This window comes from Mastacembelus armatus, chromosome 4, assembly GCF_900324485.2.
Source record: "Mastacembelus armatus chromosome 4, fMasArm1.2, whole genome shotgun sequence".
NCBI classification, from domain to species: Eukaryota; Metazoa; Chordata; class Actinopteri; order Synbranchiformes; family Mastacembelidae; genus Mastacembelus; species Mastacembelus armatus.
This window is the reverse complement of record NC_046636.1, coordinates 27,208,417-27,228,605: the sequence shown is the minus strand read 5'-3', so window position 1 is coordinate 27,228,605 and position 20,189 is coordinate 27,208,417. Positions and strand designations below refer to the sequence as shown.

At 46.2% G+C, this 20,189-nt stretch overlaps 1 protein-coding gene across 1 annotated transcript in view; it reads right to left on the bottom strand.

Annotated features, from left to right (window-relative positions):
- Positions 1-6,571, bottom strand: part of rnf220b (ring finger protein 220b) — a 25,691-nt gene extending 19,120 nt beyond the window's left edge. The window contains exons 1-2 of the mRNA XM_026305268.1: positions 6,469-6,571; positions 4,877-5,487 (exon numbers count right to left, since the gene is read on the bottom strand). Of these exons, the coding sequence (XP_026161053.1) occupies positions 4,877-5,468 (592 nt within the window). The 5' untranslated portion in view covers positions 5,469-5,487; positions 6,469-6,571. The remainder of the gene's footprint in view (positions 1-4,876; positions 5,488-6,468) is intronic.
- Between the last annotated feature and the right edge of the window lie 13,618 nt (positions 6,572-20,189).

Genomic DNA, 20,189 nt, shown 5'->3' with positions numbered 1-20,189 from the left:
GAGCTTGAACACACACACAGACGCACAGAGGTCGTTCCTGGTGCCTTCATAAACACAGAAACACATATGAGACCAGTAAGACCACACAGACAACATGCAAATCTAAATACGTAAGGAAAAACCTCGATGCTCCCTCGTTCCAGTCTTTATAAGGTGAAGGGAAAGACATTAAAAGCCAAGAAGAGTTTCCCCTCCTGCCAGGATGAAAGCTTCTTTTACTTGGGAGAACATTAGGAGAACAAACTACCATCACAACAGGAGGGGGAACAGTCAACCGCAGCGTGCTCTCACATCAAACACAACCACCATTAATATTGTAATGTTTCCTCCCTGTGTGTCTGAAATCAGGAACAAGACCAGCGGTGTGGTCAGTCCGAGAGCTGGATGCAGATCTCACTTTATTTGGAACGATTCAGCTTTAAAAACAGCCGGAAAAACACTGCGGCTGCTTTCACATTTCTTGACTCTGATTTATAAAAACCTTGAAGGATTTTTAGTCCCGGTTGGTCCTAAACTTGATTAAATGCAGAGATCACTCAGATCAGCTGTTGTTACTTTACATAACAATATGTTATTGTAAAAAAAAAAAACTCTATACCTCCATCAAAACTTTAATTACTTCAGATCTTTTATTCCTTCTTTGCAGCGACCTGCCATCACTTCCCACTTGTGCTGTTCATGTTTCTACTGTTACTGTCCCAATACTTAAGTTTAAAGCGTTAAAAAACTAGACATAAGCATATGGGGAGTGTGACTGTTGATGCATGGAGTGTCTCCCTGATGAGCAGCATACACCCTGGGAATAATAGCGGGCAGCGGATACTATATGTGTATGCATGAGCATCGAGTGGTTGCTATTGATCTCCTGTGGTCTGCCAGGGGGTTGTAAACACTGTCTTTCAACAGGAAGCTCCAGTCAATACACGCAGCCGTCAACGACTGCCACACAGAAAACAGAGTGCACAGACGCCCCCCCCCGTTATCAAGTCAGCGCTCGCAGCTACGTGGCCGAGAAATGCTGATCTACAACATACAATCCTTTAAATACACACAGACAGGGAAGCTAACTGTTAGCAGACTAGTACAATAAGGTATAATAAAAATGATGACAGTGAGTGAATGGCCACATGACCGTGGGTTAATCCTGCAATATTTGGTCAGATGAATAAGAAATCCAAAGATCTTAAAACCATGATGACTGTCAGGCTAAAAGCAATGCTGATTTCCTTAATTCCCGAAACCCCGACAGACGCACACACTCGGTGCATCAGATGTGTGTGGAACCAGCTCCAACCCATCAGACTTCACATAATCCATGTTGCCAAATCTAAAATGAATCTATGTAATATTGATTCTGTTCGGATGCTGGACTAGTCTGCTAACAACCCATGAATAACCGACCATGGAGGACACTTACACACTGAGCGCATCTGGCAGAGAATCCTCAGTATGTGCTACGCTTAAATGTTTCCCCTCTATTAACTTCCTGTGGGATTTCTTTTCAGTCAGGTGAAGATTTGGTTAGGCCCTCAGTGTCTACTCATCCCAGAAAATGAGGTTTTCAATGGTCCATATCTGATTCAAAGGCCTGATGCACAGAATTTGTTGTGAAGAGTTTTGTCCATGTTACCTGTACACAGATTCAATACTGAGAAAAAGACCAAAAGTCTTTTTAAATGTTCATGTCGACACTCACAGGCTCACAGAGGCAAAACTATCATGAATAATAATCCTCATATTCGTTATTTTAAAAGGCCTTAAGAACTGACTGATGAACACTTCACCCACATTACCTTAAAAGCCACAAACAGCATAACGTGTAATGGACGGACAGCTGGCAGCAGTAAACAACGTGTGAATCTGTTTGACTGTATAAAGTAGAAAAATAAATTGAGATCTCAGATTAAAATCTGTAAATATCTGTTTTGTTTGCTTTGCACTAACATTGTCTGTCTGCAGCATCACATCATTTCCTTCGCCCTGTTAATTTAAAACAAGTGCCACGTCTCTGAGCATGAGCATGAAGGAGACGCACAGTGAGAAACACACATTCATGAAACACTGCCACCATGTGCAATTTGCATGTTTGAAATCACAGGTCAGGGTCGGTCGTGCGATTTGACTGAGGGGCGAAAGATGAAAAGAGACAAGCTGTTTGCTTTTGTTTGTTGGCCTACATGCGTCTCTTTGCCCACTGTGCAGATGACAGCTTTCACTTTTCTGGTGGCCACATCCAGAAGTTCGATGTGTTATAACCCAGGGGGCTCTCAAACATCTGGCTCCAGTTATCACAGCTCTCGCTCAGCTCTGCCACCACAGTGAGACACACACACACACACACACACACACACACACACACACACACACACACACACACACACACACACACACACACACACCACTCCGTCAGCGTCTGGACACGGTGTGTTTTGCCACTCCAACGCTCCGGTTTCCCAACTTGTGTTTCTGGTAAAGGGCCATTTTAGTTCCAGTTCAGGCCTGCGGCGGAAAGCGTCTCCCTGAGGAAAATAAGCATGACTCGCTCCAGTGAAGACATCTGCCCTTTGAAAGCAAGCATGGCTGTTTGAACAGCTGTCAGAGCACACCGTGCGTCTCAAACCTTCCGTGATAAAACAGAAGAGAGTCTGGGAGGGGAAACCGACAGAAGAAAGACACTGGATGGACAGGACAGAAGGAGACATCCACCGGCAATGATACACAAGACGGGAAGAGGTGCCCTCCCTGCTTGTTATGTAGACTGACAAGAAGCTACGAGAGGAACTGCAGCACTTGGTCACCTGTGTTCAAAACTGGAGACTATGCCAAAAATGTGTATTTAATGTTCATGCTGGGTAATCCCTGACAACAATAGCACAGTGACAGCGTTACAGCAGCATGTGCTGCTGTGGTTAAGACTCGACACTGGTTTTCAACACGAGGAAGAAGAAAACAGGAAATTCATTAATTTTACACAAGTGGAGAAAAAAAAAAACGAATGTCACAAGTTCTCAGGACAACTTCTTGTCTTAACCCCTTGGACAGTGTCAAGAAATATTAGTCAACACAACCTGATGTTTTAGTGGAAGAACATAAAACCTATAGGAGAATGTAAACTCAAGACAAGCAGTTATTTTTGCATAATGAAGAAAACTGAAAAAAGCATAAACGTGGGATTTTGATGGTGTAGTTCATAGTTCAGTGACAGTACGCATTGCCATCTCTGATGCAGTATGCCAGTAGTAGATACTCTCACACCACAAGAACATCTCAAGCTTAACACTTCTGGTCCTAAACTGACTGTCTGTTAGCCAGTCAAGAGGAACAAGTGTATGTCAGACTTAGAAAAGTGCTGGGAGCTCAATTGCATTAAAGCTCTTAGTTTGCCTGAGCTCCAATCTAATTGGATAAAGCTGGAAAAGCAGCTTCCAACGTGCACGAATACATTTTTTTCCACATTTTTTTTTGTTGGAGGAGAGATGTACCCATGTTCTGTTCCACCCCATCTTTTGTCCTTGTCAACATTCTCCAAATGAGATTCCCAAAATCAGGAGGTGAGGGGAGCACGCATGCACGAGTGCACAGAACAAACATTGTCAGACAGACACACCTCTCACACCAGTACTCTGGCTGGCATCTCTTCTTTCCCGTCCTTATTAAAATTCCATATTGAGATTCCTTCCTGCCACTCCGCCTCCCTGGCCCTGTCACTCAGCCACCAACCAGCGACAAAATCAGCAAGTTTCAACAAAGACACACACATATGCATAGAGACACACACGGCACACAATCCAAACTTTTCTTAAGACAACTCGTCCCTGCTCCCGCCCTTTATGTGTGGGATGAAAGTTTCCTTTAGGTGATATGTATGAGAGCGTGTATCAGCATCTCTCCCTCCCGCCTTCGCCCCTCTCCATCTCTGCTCCCCCTTCTCATTGTCATTATTTTCGATGGTGTCCCCCTCTGATCTGTCGAGCCTTTGGGTGCTCCCTCTCCTCCTTCTGTGTTGTTCTCTGGTCCCTTTCATCTGTCAGTGGCGACCGCCACTGAGGGGGTTTGATTTCCCATCATGCCTAGCATTGCCTCCCTGACTCCGGCTCCCTCCCTCATCTCTCTCTCTCTAAGGCGAGTGTTGTGCCCCCGCGTCGTCGGGCAATTATCCCCAGGAGTAATGAGGAGCGTCTCTCCCTCTGCGGCGTGCTGACTGACACCTCTCCCACTCATTTGTCAACAAATCAGACGGCTGGTGTGGGCGGCCATATTGAGCTGAGGGTTGTCGTTGGGAAGCTCAGGCTGAGGCGCGTCGCCACGTCTCTCTCCCTCTCTCTTTTTCTCCATCCTCCTCCATCCCTTCCTCTCTATCTCTGCCACCTCGTTATCTCTGACAGGGTGTCATTCGTTCCAACTCTCATTCCTCCTGTGTCAACCCTCCATGCGCACCGATGTATTTGTGTTCCTCAGCTGCCAAGAAAAGTCTGACTTCCAATAGGCCTAATGGTCATATGTGGCTAATGATCACTAAGCTGAATAAGTGACACTAGTCCATTTATTTGTGTCACAGTCAGTCAGCCTGGTCCCTGCAAACACTTTGTCCAACTAGGCGATAGAGACTAGAGTGTAAAACGGAAAATATTTTCAGATAGTCTTCGGTCGCAAAGGCTCCTTTCAATTTGTCACCGTTAGTCAGAGCAGCTGTAGAGGACATGTAAATCTCACCTGTGTCAGCGTGAGCAAGGTGTTTGAAATGCCAATTAAGCCGTGCATATTTGACTTCATACTTTAATGAGGTGAGTGTCTGCGTGTGAGCGTCAGATACGACCAGGAACAGCCTGACACGTTCTCATACCAAAACACACATCAGAGTCGAGTGAGTACTCACTGTGCTCTTTGTGCTCCTCCGGGCTCGATGAAGCCTCTCCGTCAGACAGCAGGCCGGACATGGAGAACAGCTTCCTCCCCGAGTCCTCCCCAGCTTTGAGGGAGCCCCCCAGGGAGCTGAAGTCAAACTCCTTCCCCTCCACCTCCGGGAAGCAGCTTTTCAGCCTCTTGGCAGGGGTGAATGCTGACTGGTAACCCCCCGACTCCCTCTCCTCTTGCGGAGAGGAAAAAGGTCGGAAGGCGCCCACCCCACTGTGGTTGAGCATGCCCAGGGTGGAGCAGTCCAGGTTCGGTGGCGTGAACTGGGGGTGCAGGTGGAGCAGAGAGGCCGGAAAGTCACGGGAGGGAAAGGTGCCTGACATGGGGCCCTGCCGCTGATACATGGAGGTGAAGGTGTAGGAGGCCGAGGGGAAAGGGAGGTGGAGGTCCTTCTCCACGGAGACCGGGACACCGAAGGGCCTGGGCGCCTGGCAGGGGACCGACGCGTCTCGGCCGGCCTCGGCCGTGGAGGCAAGGACCATGAGGGCGGGGGAGGCCAGTGGAGCCGGCAGGTAGGAGGGGCTGTCCATCTTGAAGGGGCGGTGGAGGTCCATTCACCTCCTTGTGAGCGTCCTGAAGAGAGGGGGAGAGGAGAGTTGAGGTGGAGCCACGACGGGACATGAGAAGAAACAGTTTCACAAAGTGCTGCAGTTGAGGTGACAAACAAACAGCAAACACTTTCACCTTCATCACAGAATTGTATAAATTAATGTGAGGTGTCTTTGTAAAAAATCAGTTTGATTTAGGCTTTAAAAGAAGCCAAAACCTTCATCTCCTCATTTTGTCAAACACACCCAGTTGCCACTGCAGAGGCATTTTCACAATCAGTTTTGGACTGATTTCAACAGAAAGGGCTGGAGGAGGCCTGCTGCGCCTGCAGATAATTACGACGGAATAAAATGACAAAAAATGTACATTTAACAGTGAAGAATAATTAGATTTAGGAAAACCCTCCAGACGCTGTCGGAAAAAAGGAGCATTTCACTTTTTTTCCGTGAAGAACTTAATTGTTTCAGTAAATCGATAGATGGTAAATCAAATAAATGTGTCGGTGAATTCTCTTCTAAAATGTGAAACAACCAGCCGCAGAAAAACATCAAATATATTTATTACAATTAATTTAATGTTAATGAAATATTCCAGTCAGGAAAAAGAGAATCAGCGGAGTGAAACACACAGCAGGAGAAAAAAAGGCCACTCATTTTAAACTTACAGTTTATGAGGCATCTGATCTTCAACTTAGACGAGATGAGAATGAAAGTTTGCGCTTTGGTGACACTTAATCTGCGTAAAAACACGTTTGCTCGTCAAGTTAAAAAACACAGCGAAGCCCAGACACACATGTACATGCTGCTTCTACCCGCCTGGAAATAGTTCACATGTTGTTTGGAAACTGTTTTCCAGTGAGCGCACAAGTTCCCTAAAAAAAACTACCTAAACTACCTCAAAGCCTCACGCCGAAAGACACACGACAGTCGAATAACCAATTAAACCAATTAAAACAAATGAAGCTGTAATCACTTGCGCTATCACGCAGCATCAGCCGCCACTTACCGTGATGAAGGACTCGAAGCGAGATTTATTTCGCCGTCAAACTCCCTCACTCTCCCTCTTCCAACTTCTAATTTCAAGGACGCGGCACTTTCTCCGTTTCGTGCAGGAAAGCGAGAAAAGAAAAAGCAAACAAACGTGAACAGTTGATCTGTGCGGGGCAGCGTTTTCACTCCTCCTCCAGATGTTGCGGACCCGAGGCTGGGAGGTGTTCAGTGCTACAGATGTGCAGACGCCGTGTCTCTGGGCAGGAGCGGGGGCATCGGTGAGTGGACTGGCTGCGGGTCGCTTTGCCTCTGCTGGTCTCTCCTTCATGCGCTCTGCGTGACAATCCAGCCCCGCACCCCTCCCTGTTTCCCTGCCCTCTTTCTCTTTAGCCTCTTCCCCCTCTCCCCCATGGGCGCCCTCGCTAAAGATGAGTGAAACTGAGTCAGAAGGAAACTACAGTGTTCAGCTCAGAACAAGAAAACTCTGGGACACAGTTGTAGGTGTCGGATCATGGGAATAAAGAATCAATATTTCTGATGAAGACAAACCTCAGTCGCTCCTATACAGGCCTGGAGTGACGGCTATAACATTTACATGAACTACAGAATAAAGACTTTACACATCCACCAGAGATCCAACAGGACACACACACACACACACACACACACACACCCTCACACACACACACACACACACACACACACACACACACTACTTTCAGACCTTTAGCCTGATCAGAGCATTAACCCACTCAAGTGTTTGTTGGCTCTGCTTCCTCCTGGCAGGTGATAGAGTTAACCTCTCCTCACTCAGCCTGTGATTGACGTTTAGGAACATTCCCTTTTGATGAGACACAATGCAAACCAATGGTATTATTTGTCACTGATAATCTGCTTTCAACTCCAACACATTACACACAGAGCAATATCCACATTATTCATATCTGATTTCAAGCACATTGTCAGAAAGCACAGCTCAGAGCGTCACAAATCAGCCCAAATCACTCTTAATTTGTTTTTATCGGTATTGGTATTGCTTAAAGACTTTTTGAAATAATGTAATTGAAATAATTCCTTATTCCCTGGAGCCAATCCAGAGGCTTTACACTGCTAATCTAATGTGACACGCAATTTCCGTCTCTCAGACGATTGCTTCCCCTCAGGTCCCTGTCTTTAATGAACAGCCATTTGGCTGTGAGCCTGTGTGTGTGTGTGTGTGTGTGTGTGTGTGTGTGAGAGAGAGAGAGAGTCCTGAGATAGGAAATCAGTGAATTAGGAATATCACAGCCAAGAAGAAGACACAAGGAAGAGGCTCGTGGGGAGACCCAGCTGGAAATCAGAGGGTGCTAACTCAGCCTGAAAACACACTGGATAATTGGGATATAAAAATAAATATTGACTCTCTGCTCTACATTACCTGAGACTGAACAGAGTCAGGATTTAGCCTGGAAAGTTCTCCTGTCCTTCAGGTGCTTTAAGTGTTTTCTCACATGGAGCTTTCTATGCAGAATGTGGTGCTTCCTCTCACACCCAAAGACAGCTGGTTGGCAAAGGGGTGAAGGCCCAGACAGCAGATGCTGACCTTTACATGGACACATGAACCAGAGTCCAGACTGGCTCTGTAACAGTCTTGCCCTCGAACCAGCATGAGACCATGTAACACATGTCTTCATTGTGACAAGACAAGGTCATTACTCCACTTAAACAGCACCCAGCCCCTGACAGTATTCTGGGGTTAGACACCTGCAGGCCAACTCAATCTAACAAAGTCACAGCTCAAGCCTGAACCAGATTCCCAGATCAAACCCGTCCAAACCAAAGATAACCTTTGTTTCTTTACAAACCAATAATCAGTGTAATCATTCGGCAGCAAGCTCTTTTACGAAGCTGGTTCTGTTCCTTTGCTAGGAAATAAAAAAAATATCTGATCAGCCCAAACACCCCCCACAAGTGGCTGCATCATCATTATGATTATTATTTCTACCCTGTTCCTCCAATTTGCCCCTTGTGCTGGTGGCTGATGGGTGTGTGTCCTGCAGGCCCAGTGAAGTGTTAATGATGTCCCTGCTGCCTCAGCCAGGTTATGGCACAGGGGCCGTTAGCCGCCCAGGGTACACTGCATGGCTCCCAGAATAAATTGCCACCCGGAGCCACGCAGGCTGGTCAGCCAGCCAATTACAAGCCTGCCCGCTCAGCTGAGGATGATGGGATGCGATGTTAATTGTATGTCTTCATTTTCTGGCAGGAGGTGAGTCACTTGGCTGTCTTTTTGACTGCCATACTCAGGCACGTTCACACACACAGCACAACATAATGTGCCTTATGCTTTGAGTTGAACTCGTTTGTTGTTTATAAGCATGATGCACATTCCCAGATCCCGTCTGTCAGACTGTTCTCCTACATCAAATAGGCTTTTGAATCATTTTCAAGCTATTTTAATAACAATTAAACTTTACAGCTTTGTTTCTCTGGTGTTCAGCGTAACGCCCAACAAGTTGAGGCAAATTAAATCAACATGATGAGAGTTCTCCACTTCTTTTATTATGATGCCTGAGGTCATCAGCGGAGTCTCTTAACTCTCCCTGTGTGTAATTGGAGTGGTAAATAGTCGTGTCTGTATTTTGTACTCTTCCCCCTTAGTCCCAGTTCTTGTTTTGAGGAGTGTGGAATAAGCTAAGTTACTGCTGTAAACATCCACACAGCAATTAGTGATAATTAGCTTTTGCTGGGAGACTCACAATCTCCAATTAGTGCAGATTGCCTTCAAAATTCATACAATTCCTTAATCAAAAGCAAAAGAATGTAAAAAGATTCAAAAATGAAATAGTTTTTTTTTGGAGGGGGGAGGGGGGGGGTGGATTGCACATGATGGTGGAGCGAAACAGAGATGTACCACATCCAGACTTCCTGCAGCTGTAACGACAAGCGTACAGGACGACACAGTGCCCCAGCTGGATCTTCGCAGTGGCAGTAGCAGTGGGGGAGATCAAGAGTGCTCAGCTCTCTGGAGTCAGTTGGGTAGTAGTTGTGCGGCACAGTGCTGCACTCTCCTCAGTATATCAACATAGAGACTGTCTGGTAGCAGTGCTATGGAGAGAGAGGTTAGCTACTATATTAACATAGGGAGAGACAGCGCCAGAGCAGAGCAGTCTGCCAACGACTGAGCAGTGGAAGTGAGACAGAGGGAGAGGCCATCGACCAGACAGCTACAAGATGGAGTGGAAGGGAACGTGTGAGAGATGAGCTGTCGAACATGTGACAATGTGTGTGTGTGTGTGTGTGTGTATGAAAGTGGAAATACGTGTGTCTGTGCGAGTGTGTGTGACAGCTCCCCAAAGCAGCCAGCAAGCGTGAATGTGAGGAGGAATACAGAGAGGTGCATTATGGTCTCAATCATTGATCGCTTCCTCCCAAGGGGCTGGTGACTGCCCCCCCAATACCACACACACACACACACACACACACACTCACACAGTATCCTGTATGTTTTCAAATTCACAGCACACCCGTGTCGACAGGCCGATACTGCCTGCATGTTCTCAACTTTGTCTCTATGCTGCTAAAGTTAAATTCCCTGAACTAAATGCAGTTTTATCAGAAACTGTGGATGTAGAATGAGGCAAAATAAAACGAGAACAAGTAAAGCAGAGTTTGTGACTTCAGGGAACATGCTGTCTAACGCTAAATGCAACACACTCCCAGGAAAGTACTAAATCTATCTATGTTTTAGCTTTTCAACAGCTGATGTAGGAAACAACCACAAAAAGTGACGCATTAGTGCGACAGGAAGTTTAGTCTTTTACCTGCTTTGAATAAATGTCTGCAGACAAAGGTCAACATTGTAGTAGAGTCGTCTTTTGTATGACCCTCGGATCAAACAACATATGCAAACAAAAAAACAACAAAACTGCATCACATTATAGATCATCGTATTTACATAATGTTTGCCAATAATCAAGCTACTCACCTTGGACCCACTCGCATGCCCACAGCAATGAGCAAGAGGAAGCTTCATGAAAAATCAGGTAAGTAAAAAAAACATGATGATTATTTTCAGTCTCATCATAAAATTTCACGTCTTAAAGTGAGTATTGAAGGCAGAATAGTGTTTGCTGCATTGCCAGTGTTCATTTTAATGAGCGACATGTCACCCAGTGTGCCACTGTGGCTTTTTGTTTTATTGTTACAAGGATCATTTGTGTTGGTCTTTTCATGGAATTTCTGACATAAAAAGTGAAATACTGACAACCTCATCCTCTAACACACGGATGCTTTCAGGGTCACCGTGTCTTTAAAAAAAGTAGAAAAACTGTACAGCAATTCGTTTTCTTCCACTCGCCTCCATCCTTAATGTTTAGTCTTATGTAGCCAAACAGTAAAGAGCAGTGACAGCCTGTGTCCTCACCCCACCACCACTTCAGTCTACACACATATATACACATAAACACAACACTGCCCATCACCGAACATCACACCCTTTCCCCTCCCCTCCCTCACCGCCTCACCCATCCAGCTCGCCGGGGCCCCCGTGCTCTCTCCTCTCTCGCTGCCATGGGGCTGACACTAATGTGACACTCTGGAAAATAATTACCAACAAACGCACTGCTGACTGCAAACAGCTCGCTCCCCTCAGTGGACTGTCACTAGTCATTAGTCTGAACCCTGGGAGAGGACAGGACCACCGAGAGGGGGAGGGAGGCTCTGGAGGATGAGGAGAGCCATATCATGTGTAGAAGGAGGAAATAAAGAGGAGGAAGAGAGACCTGGCAGGTGATATGGAAATAATCTGCTTTGCACCTGTAAAACATGTAAAACAACGATGTGGGTTTGTGTGTGTCTGTGCATTGCAGCTTATTCTTTTGGGCCCAGTCTCCATCATTGGCCCCCTCTGGTGGTTTACATTATATTACCTGTGGTACGGCAGCAACACCTGGCCCAGTTTGTCCGAGAACCAATATAGTGAGAGTAACAGAGTCTGTGTTACCACTCTCACTATATTGGTTCCTAGTGTCGCTCTTATTTCAATCAGAAGCCGCTTGGTTTGAGGGAGTGGGACTGAAGAGCAACTGAAATCCAACGATTAGGAGTGAGACACCAGAGAAATCTACAGTCCAGGAAAGCAAACAGGTAAAAAGAAGAAAGGCCACTTAGCCTGTTCAAGGTGGCAGCAATTCCAACACAATTATCCAAATGCCACAGGGTACATCAATTCTTTGAGCACCAACCCCCTCCTGAAGACCGTTATTTGTGTAGCCTTGGGGGGCAGCCATGCCAGGGAGAGATTAAAATTTTTTAGCGCTTCCACAATGGCCAATATTAAAATGTCTCAATACATCTGCCTGGCTACTTTGATTGGTAACTTAACCCCTGACTCCTGAGCAAAAAAAAAAAAAGAAAAGCCAATTCTCTGAGCTATTGTCAGCGGGCTGGAGTCTAATTCTTGTATGATTCAGGCTAATGAGCCGGTAATAGGTCCTGTGTGTGTGGAGAAGGATATTACAGTGTAGTGGAGGGAAGAGAATGGGGGCAGGGGTGGAGTGGGGACGGAGAGTTCTCATTGTTCAATAATCGGAGGGTACAAGGTTTAATCTGTGAGACACAAACTGTTTCCTGTCTTTAAAAGTACAGCAGGGGATTCCACTGATAGTTTCCCCATAGACAGCGAGGCTTGATTGGAACAAGCGTTCACGCTTCTCATTCCCAGGTCAAGACAGTAACAGAGAACCAGAGACAAGGAGCTGCAGGGAGAAAGCAAAAACTGTGTCTGTCTGTGTGTGTCATCCAGCCAATGGCTTTATCCAGCCTTATCCTGAACCATGAAACCATAGTGCATGACACCCTTCTATGCTCTGCACAGATATGGCTATTCACTGTTAGCACAGAGATTTGACAAGCCAGACTGCTCTCACTCAACAGCCTGGGTCAAATGGATGACTGTCACAATCTTTTTATCTTTCTCTCTTCCTCTAGCTCCCCCTCTCTATTCCACTCTGTGCACCCTCCTTTTACTCCCCACTTGCTGCCAATCTCCCAACTTTGCCTGTTCAAATTGACAAATTCAACCAGCTACAAAAGAATAAATGAAAAGGAGAGAAGAGACCTCTGAAGGGGATAATCTTTGCAGAGGGAAAGATCTGGTTCACTGAGAGACAGGCAGCAGGTGAACACATTCATCTGTTATTCAAAACGCAAACATTCAGATGTGAATGTTTGGATGTTTTTCAAGCCCATACAAAAATCTATGTCAAAGCAGCATGGAGGCACGTTTGAATACAAATGTTATATCTCGTTAACTCTGGCTGCTTTCTTTATTTTGGAAAATTTACCATCCAGAGTAATATGTCACTCTGAATCTGACCAGAGAACAGTGGTGTGTCTGTGCTCAGGGCTTAGCGTCTGTCGTTGGCATTTTAGGGTGAACATTTCTGTTCAGTCCTGAGAATCAAATGCATTTTAAATATTCTTTTTCCATCCATCATGATTTTTAATGCAAAGCCTTTATCTGAAACATGAACGTACATGTAAAAGCTGTTAATTTAAAGCACAGTATAAAACATTGTGAAGTACAGGGGTTAAGTGGAATAATACTGGGACATGCTGGGGTTAAGATGCCAATGTCGCTGGTTTGAGTCCACTCCTTCTCGTCATCTCTCCCCTGCTTGTAGTAAAAAAATGATATAAAATGTTAATACACATGAAAAGTATCTAAAAAATATGTTTACAGTACAGTACATACAGTACAACACACTACAACACAGTACTTAAGTAAATGGAACAAAAATGTATGTTTCCCTGTATCACATGTAATTAGTGCTTTCTAATCCTAAGTGGGACAGACATGGTCTGACACCTAAAAACAAAGTATTAATGAATTCATTCAAGTCCTCGCTCAGCAAACTTTGTACTACATCTCCCTTGTCGATATTACCTTTGCCATGCGTCACCTCTGTGTATGTTCATCTACCACTAAGCCCCGTGAGGCCTCTTCTTGCAGACGTGGTTTTGTGTGTGTCAAAATCCTAATCGTCACACAGTCCTCAGCCCCTCCACACACACACTTAACACACACACACACACACACACACACACACAGCGTGTTGGTGTTCAGTCAGGTAAAGGTCTCTCAGTCGTGCTCTGTGAGTGGCCTCTGCTCAAACAGATCAATAGACACTGGCACGTCCCTCCACCAACCAAGAGAAAACAATTAAAAGCCATCGATCCTGTGCCAGGCTCCTTCATGAATATTCATGTGTCCTTGACCTTCCCTTGGAGAGGAGAGAGACAGATAGACTGACAGGTGTAGAAGCCTCACTCCTTTCCCTCTCAGTTGTAGCGTGAACTGGTTTGTGTTGCACGCAGCCTTGTGCTGCTCTTTTCTCCGAGTCCACTCACATCAAATTTCAAACATGCCTTCCAAACATACACGAGGCAAATCATTGCATCAAAGCGTGTGAAACCAGTTGCTCTTTTACGAGCCTGTTTTAGGCACAGATTGCTCTTTTCCAAGCCATGCCAGGAACAGAGATCAAGTGGTCCCACAACAACTGTCCCCTCCAGCTCTCCCGCTGCTAGACTCTTTTCTAATTACAGATGTGTGACATGCACATGGGGACGTCTCCATGTTAGCACATCATTGTGCCTGTCCTGACACATCCTGTGGTCACAACAGCCGGGGCTGCAGGGCACATCCCCGGCCTGTCCCCCGTCACTGGGGATTAGCATTAGCATGCTAACAGGACCCCCGGGGGAGCACTGTGCTAAGGGTCACGCTGACAACTGTCAACAGCCTGCTTTAATTAGCTGAGTCTGCTCATCAAGGCCTCATAAGACTGACTCTACATCCAAGGTGCTGTTTGTGCAGAGTATACTGTGAGCAGCTTATGACAAGATATCGCTCTGACTTTTGATTGGAAGGGTTCAAGCATTACAGGTGCTGCAGCTGTGTATAAAAACATGAGACCAGTCCACCTCTAATCCATCATTCATCATCAATCCACCCGAACCAGCCTCTTTGTGTTTGCTTTAATATCGTACGTCGGGAGTCACCTGCATGGGTGCTGAAATGTCACACTGGCTGGTTCCTAACCTGACAGTATCAAGATGGCGTTGTCATAGGCCCAGAAACAAGGTGAGAAGCTGAGCGTGTGAGAGGTAGACTGCATCGTCAGTCAGACAGTGCATTATCCAGCTGTTCTGTGGCTGTCTACCTTTTTCAGTGGCAGGGTAATGGGAGTGTCACACACTAGCAGACAGTTGGAGTCTCACTATTCAGTTGAGAGGCCACATCCATATACACTGCCTGCTAACTGACTGCCAACGCTGCCGTAGCTGTCCTGTCTGCCCCACAATGACTGTCAGTGGCAACCTGGGGCTGGCTGGTGTGACTGTCAGCGACTGGTCACAAAGCATTTACCTGCTGACAGAATTGCAATTAGTCCTGGGAATGTTGTTACTGGGAGAAAGAAAAAGAGAGACAGAGGGGAGCCAGAGCGGGGGGAGGCCGGAGGGACAAGCATAGGAAGAGAGGGAGCGAAAGAGTGTATAGATGGAGAGTGAGAGGTGGGTAGATAAAGAGAAGATAAAGTACGTTTGGGGGAGGTGGAAGCAAGTGAGCGGAGACGTGGAGACAGCAGCAGTGGAGAGTGAGAGGTGAGTAGATAGACGGAGGTAAAAGAGGAATGTGGAGCGGTTTGATCTCTGCAGCATCCTTCGACGTTTGAGCGTGTGTGTGTGCAGGAAATTGGCTGGTCTGTCTGTCAGTGGCCAGGGTCAACACACATTTACATAGTGACACAATCCTAATGAAGCTCTGCTGTCATATCAGCCCATTACACACACAGCCACCACCAGTGACCTGCAGGAATAACTGGCTTCAGGAAAGCGAGAAACAAATCTTTACTTTTAATATGCAACCACTTGTCTGCATCATGGACAGCTGTAGTTCTTGTGTGTAACGTGAGGGTCAACATAGTCTCATGTTCCAGGCATAAACATTTGCACTGAAAGAATCAGCAGTGGCCAGTCCTCTGGAGTCACATGGCGACATAACACAATGAGCCTTTGCACAAAGCCAGCGCTGCTCTGCTTTCTCTCAAACTCTGAAACTCATCACCATCCACTAATGACCTCTCTTCCTTTCTCTGCAAGCTAGTAACACTCATCTCCTGCCTTTCACTCTCATCCCACACACTCTTTGTGTGTGTGCTCTCTGCCTGATAAGAGAGTGGCAGGGGTTCCTCCCTGGCCCCTGAGGGAGAGACAGAGCATGACCGAAACTGTAGTCCCAAACCAAACACAAGAGGAAATTGGTCTATGGGCCAGGATCAATAGTGAATTAGCCAGTACGCTGGTTCTATGGAGGGCTGCTCAGCTCGGACCTGACGATCCATAGTAAAAGGCCACGAGTGGAGATTTTAGATGAGCACAGACGCAAAAAGAACTTCAATGTTGTAACGGCAGTTTCCACTATCCAGTGGTCCCATGTTGAAGTGTCTCCTCAAGAAACTTTGTATGAGCAGCGCCAAGTGGCGTGATGTTATTACAGAGGGAGGAGGTCAGCGTGACGTTCCCTTTCAGCGAAGATGAATAAACAAAAGAGGAATAATCTTCAAGGGGTGCAGCACTTTGTCCCTGCAGACTGTCTCTGTGAACTTCTCTGAGGCCATGGTCATGTTTACAGACATGTTGTGTCACCTAGTGCCGGCATGGTCTCTGTGGTGCAGGTGCTAGTGCTCCACTAAACTAACTCTACTCTTTATCACTGCCTGCTCTTTTTCCGAGGGCGTGTGTGTGTGTGTGTGTGTGTGTGTGTGTGTGTGTGTATCTGTCTGGTGATTAATGAGCAGCAAGGCCTGATGGATTGTCCTGATCACAGAAGGGACACCATGTTGAGGAGGCCCACACACACTAAGCAGGGATATAGGCTGCTGTCCAACAGACACAAACACAGACAGATGTAAATATATTCATACCCACACACACACACACACACACAAGCATGCATCCACAGTCATGTAAACACATATACAACACATGCATTCCCATACAGGCAACCCAGCTGCAGTTAACCTCTGTCAGTCCATTACATTGAGAAGAATCATCTCAAGCACATCCTTCCATCTGCTGCGTCATGTGCATTGTGCACAGAAACACACACACACACACACACACACACACACACACACACACACACACACACACACACGCTCAGATGCAGGTATACACGCCTGGTCACATCTGATGTTTCCAGAGGTGAATATGTGACTTGGGTGGACAAACTCAACCATCATCTCATCTTTTTAGTGAAGCTTGTGACGTGATCATGAGATCAGAGGTGTCTCTACAGCTGCAGGTGAGACGCAGGACAATCAAGGTGGTTGCTTCCCTCTGGTCTTAGCGGTGAAGAGACTCACCTAACAATTCATCTCAGGCTGCCTCCTTGTCAGGAGCGTTTCTTTGCCTGGAAAAGTAGTTCTTCTGATCTGAATCCACTTTGCGGTGCTCACCGTTTGACTGAGTTCTTCAGGTGATTTACATCAATAGAGGAAGGATTTCTTGGGTCCAGTGATTTACGTTTGGAATATCCAATTTTGCAACACAAACATATGCAAAGGTGTGAATGCATTCACACACACACACACACTTTCCCCCAAGCGGACTGATAAGGTTGTCTTATCAAAAAAGAAAGGGCAGGGAGGAAGTGTGGGGGGGGATTGCTGTGTGATAATGGCTTTCACCAAATCCCTCCTCTGTCACAGATTAAAATGCCTGCTTGGAGAGCATTAGTAATCTTTCTTTTCATCTGTCTCCTCTTTTTTTTTTCCCTCTGTCAACGGTGCCATTGGATTTCTGGGCCAATCTATTGTCACAGGCCTTCCACACATACAAGGAGAAGTCAACCTCAATCTGATAGGCCATTGTCTTATTCTCCCCATCGCTGATTCCTGCTCATGGTATTGATCGCGAAGCTGTCCCCCTCACATCTCATCACATCGCCCTGTGTGGAGGAGTGTGTGTGTGTGTGTGTGTGTGTGTGTCAGTCAGTCTGATGGAAGATGTGGTCAGTGTCCCATTGGAAGAACCTTCCCATTGGGAGAAAAGGCCCAAATTAGAACTTTTTCTTCTGTAATTACACAGATCTATAGGCAGTGGGATCGCATGATCCAACTACATAGGATTGAAACCCGGTACACTTCCACCTAATCCGATCGCTTCAGGTACCAAGAGATCACAGAAGTGGAGAGAAGAAGCTGCTCGAAACTAACTGTGACACTGCTCAGGCGCCTTCTCAGCAACACCCCCACCTTCGCCGCCTCCTCCTCACTCTTGCGCCTCCTCCACCATGCCTCACAGGCCCGTCTGTCACCCCTCTATAATTATGAGGAGTGAGAGTAATGTGTTGCAGTATGAATAGGATTGTCGGCCTGATTGTGATGTATAGGCTTTCATTACCATGTCCAGGCCTGTGCCCTTCGCCATGTAGGAAATCCTATTTAGGCCCTAATTTGGGAGCCTCCCCGACCGTCCCGCCTGATAGCAATCACACACAGTAATTGTGTGCTGGGGCTACTGACAAGAGTGGAGGTTCAGACATGGAGGGAGGGAAAGAAAGAAGGATAGGAGGGGGAGGAGGTCCTGACAATGATATATTTGCATAGTTTTGTACATTATTCAAGTCTTCCTCTGCAGAATATGTATGTTATTGTGTGTATCTACTTACTTTAAGGTGGTTTGTTAACATGACAACAATTATAGTAAAACTGGTGAAATTCATGTAGAAGATTTGACGTGATTTCCTAATGGACAATTGGAGGGCTTCCCCTTTTCCCCTCTCTCATTCTACTTCAACAATGCTACACAGCTAATTGGGAGGAGAGATCATGCTAACTCAATAATTATGATTTATGAGACAATCTCCAGTGGATATCGCACATTCCCCTTGATTTGACGACAACATGTTACTAGCCCTCTAGCAATCAATATTTGTACATTTTCCATGTCTAAGTTGTTAACTTTTTTAATATTTCATTAGTTCCTTTTTAGATGGGAGTGATTCTCTGCACCAACATTTATGCAGATCTGACTCCACTTATAGGCTTGTAGATAATGAATGTCTAATTGACTCATTTAAATACTGTTTGCCTGCAGGAGAGCCTTTGCATTAAATGTTTGATTGCCCTCATATTAACTGTCATTAATCCCCTCTGCTCTTAATAAGGACTTTATGAGGCTTTCTTAAAACTTCCCATCTACCTCACTATTTCCCTTTGCATAATTAAGTAGAATATTCAAAAATATGGAAATGAAGGAGCTCTCAGGATTTGACTAATGGTCTTTGTGCCACAGAATTCTAATTATGAAAAAACTGTTCGTTTTCTGTTCTGCATCGGGTCATGGTTCGTCAGTTTAGGTCAATGTGGGTCAAAACAGTTAAGACTTGTGTTTAACTTGAGCTCGCTTTTCACCCCAGACACAACATTTGATCCAACACATAGAAGGGGCTCCTGTGGCTGCTGTGTTCGCCAACACAAGAGGTATGACACATTCAGGCCCAACAGTGCCCTTTAAAGGAAGATGTACAGCACAGAGCGAACTTTTGACAGCCATTACAAACTGTCACTGCGCCAGACTGGGTGAGACGCACAAACTTGTCTGTGTTTATAGCTTAACTGATCCTCTTATTCCTGCGACTCCTACAGTCTCTCTGCTCTGCCCTAATCTCTCCGGGGGTCTTACTGGCCCAGGATGACAAATGGGAAGTAGAGGCCAGCCAAGCGTGGGCTCTGTGGAAAGGCTCAGGCCGGGGGTCTCACTAAGCCGCATCAGCACCGCCCTGGATCATCTCTGCCATGGCCTGCTCTAACCCCAAGGATGGAGAGACCACACATATAACACACAAAGCCAGGTATGTATACAAGACACACAACTACCCATATTTAATTCCACAGACGCAAACACACACACACAGAGAAATAACAAAACACACCAGAAATAAACCTCTGATCAGCACAGTGCACCAGATTGATTTGTCTCATAGACACCTTAAGCTGCTACTGCTCTGTTACATCACATGTGCACATACACACATCCACTTAAATCCTGCTCACACTTTTCAGTTGGTCCAACATTTCAGGGCAAATATGTGAGTGTCAGCTCGGGACTGGTGTCACCAGATAAAACCCGGCGAGCTCTATTTTAGTATACACAGTCCAGCTCAATAAGAGAATGTACTAAATGACTGTAATGTAATGACTGGCTGTAGTCAGAGCTGTGACACTGACAGCGCAATGCATTGAAGCCTCCTTCCTCCTCCTCCTCCTTCCTCCTTCCTCCTCCTCCTCCTCTCTCTCTCTCGCTCCATGCTCCTCTGCGCCCCACTGCCTCTCAGCCACGGGATCAGCTGCAGGCGCTAATGAAACGTCAGTCAGGTAATTGAGGCTCTGGTGGTGGCGGGCCAGCCAGGCAAGCAGTCAGCCTGTGTGGGTGATGACATCGGAACGCTAGCAGCTACAGGATCCGAGCAACCCCCCTATGGAGTGTCACAGGAACAGCTCCAGAAGCCAGTGGGGTGGAAAACATTGCATTTATGCTGACATTTCCCCATGTCTTCCTGTTTGTGCTAGGCAGAAATTTGAGCGGTGTGTACTGATAAGTTTGAGTCGTCACCTCAACCAGAGATTGTTAACTAGCTCGGTGAAAGGTGCTGTTGGTGAGGAGGATGTTCTGCCAGCAGCCCAA